General features: G+C 43.7%; 1 protein-coding gene across 1 annotated transcript; it reads left to right on the plus strand.

Moving 5' to 3' along the window:
• The first annotated feature begins 2,489 nt into the window (after window positions 1–2,489).
• LOC122739270 (WW domain-binding protein 1-like) lies at window positions 2,490–4,509 on the plus strand. Its single transcript, XM_043981074.1, is given in 4 exon segments — window positions 2,490–2,531; window positions 2,988–3,118; window positions 3,931–4,169; window positions 4,172–4,509. Coding segments are annotated over 4 exon segments (750 nt in total).
• Window positions 4,510–7,502: the final 2,993 nt, after the last annotated feature.

Consider the following 7,502-nt stretch of genomic DNA (forward strand, 5'->3'; position numbering starts at 1 on the left):
AAGTTCAATTCAACAAACCTTTCTCAAGTGCTTGCTGTAGGCAAAGTTATAGAAAGTCTGTGACTTGAAGGGTGGCCAGCACCTACTTCATATCACTTGTGTATCCATTTCTTACCTTTGTCAAGTCAATAAGCATTATTAAGTGTTTACCACGTGCAAGGCACTGTGCTAATCACTGAGGATACAAAGAGAGGTTAACAAAAAACAAAACAAGACAAAACAAATTTTAACATTTAAATGAAAAAGTTTTTTAAAAAACCGTTTCTGCCTTCAAGGAGCTGTCTAATGAGAAAGCTAGCGGGTAAATAATTATGTACAAACAACATATAGATGAGATAAACGTCAAGGGAAGACATTAAAGGACTGGAAAAGACTTCTTGCAGGGGCAGCTAGGTGGCGCAGTGGATAGAGCACCGGCCCTGGAGTCAGGAGTACCTAAGTTCAAATCTGGCCTCAGACACTTAACACTTACTAGCTGTGTGACCCTAGGCAAATCACTTAACCTCAACTGCCTTACTAAAAAAAAAAAAAAAAAAAAAGACCTTGCAAAAGGTGGTACTTTGGGGCAGCTAGGTGGCACAGTGGATAGAGCATCGGCCCTGGAGTCAGGAGTACCTGAGTTCAAATCCGGCCTCAGACACTTAACACTTGCTAGCTGTATGACCTTGGGCAAGTCACTTAACCCCAATTGCCTCACTTAAAAAAAAAAGAAAAAAAAAGGTAGTACTTTAATTGAAGCTTTGGGAAAGCAAGGGAAGCTAAGAGGCAGAGATGAGGGGGGAGAGAGTTTCAGGCACAGGGAACAGCCAGTAAAAATTCCTGGAATCATGAGATGGAGTGCTACAGAGTACATGAAGGAAAGTAATGTATTGTTTTTCAATCCTGTCCAACTCTTCATGACCCCATTTGGGGTTTTCTTGGCAAAGATACTAGTGTGATTTTGCCATTTCCTTCTCTAGCCCATTTTACAGATGAAGAAACTCAGGTAAACAGGGTTAAGTGACTTGCCCAGGGTCATACAGCTAGTAAGTTTCTGAGGCCAGCTTTGAACTCAGGATGATGAGTCTTCTGATTTCAAGCCCAGTGCTTTATCCACTGGCGCCACCTACCTGTCCCAAGTAAGCTACTAGATTAATTGAAAAGCTACTGTCCCATGTCTCTCTTCCCCTTTCCTGCTATTCTCCTAAAATAGGGAATAATTGATACTCACTGTCTCCACTTTCTCATCATCTATTCACTCTTCAATTCATCTGGCTTCCTCAAAGGTGAACCTCTTAACTGAAAGGTCAAAATGACCTTTTGATTTCTAAATCTAAAGGCCTTTTCTCAGTCCTGATTCTCCTTGCCATTTTTTGCAGCATTTGAGACTTTGCATTGTGAATAGAGGGTTAGGCTTGAGTTAAGAAGACCTAAATTCACTTCTCATCTCTGACACCTACTAGTTGTGTGACATTGGGTAAGTCACTTAACTTAGAGCCTCGGTCTCCTCACCTTGTAAAATGGGAGTAATGACACTTATTGTACCCACCTCTGGTTGTTGAATCAAATCAGATGAGTCAATATAGGTAATGCTTTGCAAACTTTATAAGGGCTATATAAATATCTCTTATTATTTTTGTTACCCCTTCTTCCTGGAGAAGCATCCTTACTTTGGCTCCTGGTTATCCTCCCGTCTGACTGTTCCTTCTTGGTATCCTTCATAAGTCCATCATCCTTCTTCCCACTAAGAGGGCTTGTCCTTCAAGACTTCATTATTTCAGCTCTTCTCTTCCTCTACACTCATTCCCTTAGTGATATCACCTGCTCCCATGGATTCAAGTATCACTTCTATAATGATAACTCCTTAATGTAGATATCCTGACCCAATAATCCTGACCTCTCCCATGATTTCCAGGTCCACATACCCAACTACCTGCTCTATCTCCTCCTGGAAGTCCTGTTGATACTTCAGATTCAACCTGTTCAAAGGTCCCCTCAAAAGCAACCATTAATATAACATTTTGGGGCAGCTAGGTGGTGCAGTGGATAAGGCACCAGCCCTGGATACAGGAGGACCTGAGTTCAAATCCAGCCTCAGACACTTGACACGTTCTAGCTGTGTGACCCTGGGCAAGTCACTTACCCCTCATTGCTCCCCAGAAAAACAAAACAAAATTTAAGGTTTGCAAATTGCCTTACATATATTATCTCACAACAATCCTGAGAAGTTGTTTCTTTTGCTATCCCTATTTTATAAATGAAGAAATTGAGGAAGGCAGAGGTAGGTGACTTGACCAGGGTCACACAGCTAGCAAAATTCTGATTCAAGACTAAAATAATGATTTTTTTCTGGGTCCAGCCTATATTCATTACGAACCCCTTCTTTTCATTTCCTTACTTCCAACACTTATGGTGTCGCTGTCTTCTTTGTTACCCAGTCTCAGAATCTCAGAGATACATTTGACTTTTCCCTCTGCTTCACCCCATAATACAGCTGGAACTACCATGGCATGTGGAAGTCATCCCCAGATGAAGATGTCCTTGGAGGCTGTGTAAGGGTCTCCCTTCCTATACTAGCCAACCCAATTCCTGCTCCCTTGAACAGTCCAGGCATCCAGGATGCTAGGGCCATCATGTCACTCTTTCAGACTGTTTTCTCACCCTATTAGTGTGATGGGGACCATGATCATCGAGGATTTGGCTTAGAGATCAGCACTCAGGTTATAAACTCTGGCCATACATCAGAGTTGGCTCCATCCCCAAAGTAAATGGCTTTGCCTTGAATTCCTACCCTGGCTTGTCCACTGTTCTCACTGAGCCCTCTGGGGCCCTTCATTACTTTGTGGTGACATGGCAAAAAGGTCACTGTATTTAATTAATATCAGAGAATCTCGATTTGAATCTGAGCCTCAGGCCCCTTATCTGTGAAGCCAGGGGGTCGGGTTAGGTGCCCTCCGAGGCCTCTTCTAGCTCTCACTCTGTGATGGTGCATTTCTTCCATCTTCCAGTGCTCCCCGAAACTTGGCTTTCTCCAGGAAACATCATCTCCAAGGCTGGCTGCCCCTCTCATGCCCCCTGACACTGAGGGCCAGGAGGAGGAACTGAAATACTCCTCCCTGCTCCCTAATGCCACCTTCAGGCAACTCCCTTTGCAAACACCTCTCCTGCTTTAAACTGTACTCCAACCTATCAAGGCTTTTGTTGCTGTCCCTCCTGCCCAATAATCTTCTCTCCTCCACTAAGTGGGGAAGTAAGTGTATCTTGACCAGGTGAAAACAATCAATCTCAGTCATAAATTTGTTTCAGTCAATCAACCAATTGTGGGCTTTAGACTAAGTGTGAAGCATCTTTGGAACTGGAGTGATGTTGCACAGGAAACATGTTCAGTTAGGCTGAGAAAACTTAGTCATGCCCTCGTGGTTATCCCAAGGGCAGCTAGATGGTGCAGTGAATAGAGCCCTGGGCTTGGAATCAAAAAGACCTGAGTTCAAATGACCCTGGGCAAGACATTTAACCCTGTTTACCTCAGTTTTCTTAGCTGTAAAATGACAGGGAGAAGGAAACAACAAACCATTTCAGTGTCTTTACCAAGAAAACCCCAAATGGGGTCACAAAAAATCAGACGTGACTGAAATGAATGAAAAACAAGAAAAAAAGGGTCCATCCGTAAATTATCAAGCTTGTTAGAACCAAAGTTATTCCAGAAGTATGAACCAGTGCATCACTTTAGTAAAACCCCTCAGGAGGATTTGAAGGAGAGACCTAAGCTTTGGGCTTTCTTTCCCCTCCCTGCACTTTGGGCTAAAGTAGGACTTCAAGAGTTTCAAAGCATCTGGAGAATTTTGTAATTGCCATTATCCAATTAGTGTTCTAGATTCAAAGTTCAACAAGGAACTCAAACTGCACCCCACCTGAGGGGACCTTCTTGAGCCTCCCACCCCAAAAGAAAAGATTCAACTCAGGGGGCTCCATGCTTGACGTACACCTTCTCTCCTCCTTCAAGATTCCTGCCTATGAGGATGTAGCTTACCACCCTGGAATCCCATCTCCCCCATACAGTGTGGCTCCTGGGCCCCCATCACCCAGTTCCAGTGACTGCGCCAGTGGTTCCTGTGCCTCCAGCTGCCCCCCTTCTCCACTTGGTACTATAGGGGCCTCTTCCAGGACCCACCCACACAGGGTAGAATGGAAAGTGGAGCTGGGGTTCTTGCCCAAAGTCAGCCTGGGGATATGGGGGAAGGGGAGAGTCCAGCACCCCTAGACCAGTCCTGCCACCATTGCAGACTGACTGGAGATTTGGGAATTGAGCTGTGTCCTGATACCTACCATGGTCTAGTTGACCAGGGTCCAGCCAAACCTGGGTGGGCAGAGCCACCACCACTCCAGGATAGCAGTGTCTGTTCCCTGAATTCAGCCCCTGCTGATCCCATTCCCTGTGAATTCCCAGTCTCTTCTGAAGGGCCTGGATACAGGCAGATCTGTGCTCTGACTCCTGGGGGAAGGGGTTCTGGCAGTAGTAACTACATATAGGAAAACAGTGGTGGTTGCCCTTCCTATTCACATACCTGACACCTCAAGTCTCATTAAAGAGATTTAACTAGCGAAGAAGAAGAAGAAGAAGAAGAAGAAGAAGAAGAAGAAGAAGAAGAAGAAGAAGAAGAAGAAGAAACAAAGAAACAAAAGAGAAAGACTTCTAGCAACCAGGAAATCTACAATCAAAGTTTGAGCCCATTTTTCCCTGGAGTCTGTATAAATTGGTAGGAAAGGCCCTTACAGGATGTTTTATATGAACTGTTCTCATATCACCATAGTAAATACTCCTTTCTAAACATGACTTAATTTCAGTTGACTAAATTGATTCTCAACTAATAATCTTGGCAGGAAGTGTAGCAGTGGGGGTTCATGATCTATGGAACTAGAAAGGTACCTTCAGCTCCTTAGAGCTACAAAGTAGTCACATTCTGGTAGTCTGACTCTTCCATGTGAGTGGGAGTTGAGTCTCTTCAGAGTGCTTGTTATATATGTATATACATGTATTTACTTCTCTGTTTAGATGTCGTGTCCCCCTAGAGTGCTCCTTGAAGGTTGGAACTGTCTGTTTTTTTACTTCATCTCCTTAGCCCCAGGTATGCTGCCTGGCATGTAATCAGCACTTAATCAATGCTTGTTCCATCTCATTGAAATCAAAATAAGGTACCTTTTAATTCTATATCCCATAATCTTATGAAGTCTTTTTTTTTTTTTGCTTCACTGTATACCCTAGGTTCTTGACTTGAGGTCCACAGACCTCCAAGGGGACCACAGATAGATTTCAAGGGGCCTATGAATTTGAATGGAAAAAATATCTTTATTTTTCACTAACCTCTAACTAAAATTTAGTGTTTTCTACCATTATTAAAAAACATTATTCTGTGAAGGGATCCATAGTCTTCACCAGACTGAAACAGGGTCCATGACACACACACAAAAATTAATAACACCCCAGAAGGTAGCCCGGCAGGTAGCTCTACTTCTAGGCCCTCCTGAAGCCACAGTTAATAGGGATATATATGTGTGCTTGGAGCCTCCATCCTTCCAAGGCTGGCCTGTGACCCATGGGCATTCCTTTTTGCCCCTCTCATTTGTACATCTGTAGGTTTGGATAATGCTGTTTGGTTCTGTACCAGCTCAAGGGAGAGTCCCCAGTCCAGGGGAATAGTCTCCTTCCTTTAATTCCTTTTCCTCTGCAGCATTGTTCCCATTATCAGCATCTTACATGTACTCAGCACGCCCAGCACACCGCACAGGAAAACAGAGCTACAGCTGATGCTGCCCAGGTATCCTGTTGGAAAGGCTCTGACTGAATAAGCCTGTCCTATGTCAAGCATGAGAAGGAAACCCAGGCACTATTATGGTTGGGGCACCTATCCCCACAACGTGCCATGTGATGATGTCTGTGGCTGCTGGTACATCTCATAAGCCATGGGTCTGGTCCAGTGGAGGTAGCTCCTTGATGAGTACTCCTTTAAGATTTCCCCAGAGGTGTAGAATAGAGCATCGGGGTTTCTAACTCTTCAGGCTCCATAAAGTTCTGAAGCAAGGGCAGAGGGCAATGAAAGCAAGTCCAGGACTCACTTAGGAGTGGCCATTATCCCCATAGGTACCTAAGCACACTTGGGCCATGAGGCCAGGTCTGTGTGGTTCTGAAGTGCTGGCAATATATGATAGGAGCTCCCCGGCAGCAGCCACATTATTGAGGGGAAATGGCACCTCAGCAGTGGCCCAACTCAATCTGTGGGGAATCTGCCAGTATGGTGAAGTGGACTGGATAAGTAAAATTTGCAGCATGTGAGGACTGAAGGCAGCTTCATAAATAACAAGTGGGTAGATGACTCCCTCTGCTGACAAAATGTGGACATGACAGGAGTTTTGCTGGATTCAATATTTATCCTTACAAAGATAAACTGATATAGTATATTGCATATAGTACAATGCCTTGCATATTACATGAAGTTAACAATATTTTGTTGAATTGAATTGGTAGGTGAATAATCTGACTTACTGGAAAAGCAGACTAGGTTAGAAAACTTGGGTTTAAATCAATGTTTTTACCACTAAAATCAAGCAAGTATTTATTGAGCACTTCCTGTATACAAGGACTATATTAGATGCTGAATGAAAAATCTCTACTCACAAAGAGCTTACATTCTTTTTTGTTTGTTTATTTTTTGTTTTTGGTGAGGCACTTGGGGTTAAGTGACTTTCCCAAGGTCACACAGCTAATAAGTGTCAAGTGTCTGAGGTCAGATTTGATCTCAGATCCTCCTGAATCCAAGGCTGGTACTTTATCCACTGCACCACCTAGCTGCCCCAAGAGCTTACATTCTAATGGGGAGACACATACATATAAACCTATATACAGCATAAATATATTCAAAGTGGTTATATACAAGGTAGTTTGGAAGGGCAGACACTAGAACACGGGGGATCAGGGAAAGGTTCATAAAGAAGCTGGTGTCTGAGTTGCATCTTAAAGAAAGGTAGGTCTTCTATTAGGTTACAAAAACAACAATGAGGAATATGAGGAAGATTTAAAAAGGAGGCCAAGGAGGAGACAAAAGAAGGAAGGAGAAAGGCGAAAAGGAGGAGGAGGGGGAGAAGGAAGAAGAAAAGGAGGAGAAGGAGAAGGAGGAGGAAGAGGAGGAAAGGGAAGAAGAAGAGGAGGGGGAGGGGGAGGAAAAGGAAGAAGAGGAGGAAGAAGAAAGAAGAAGAAAAGCTTTTATTGAGTACCTATTATGTGCCAGTAACTATAGAAATATTATCTCATTTGATGTTGTATTGAGGTGGGGTTTAAACTCTGGGCTTCCTGACTCTAGGTCTAGTGTTTTTACCTACTGTGCCACCTAAAAGTAAGGAATGAATGCATTCCAATGTGGAAGACATCCAGTGAAAAGCTGCAGAGAAACAAAAGATTTGGAGCATTATGTGTGAAGAACAGAGAGAAGGCCAGTCTGGTGGGGTTGCAGAGGCAAGGAAGGGAAGTG

This window comes from Dromiciops gliroides, chromosome 2, assembly GCF_019393635.1.
Source record: "Dromiciops gliroides isolate mDroGli1 chromosome 2, mDroGli1.pri, whole genome shotgun sequence".
NCBI classification, from domain to species: domain Eukaryota; kingdom Metazoa; phylum Chordata; class Mammalia; order Microbiotheria; family Microbiotheriidae; genus Dromiciops; species Dromiciops gliroides.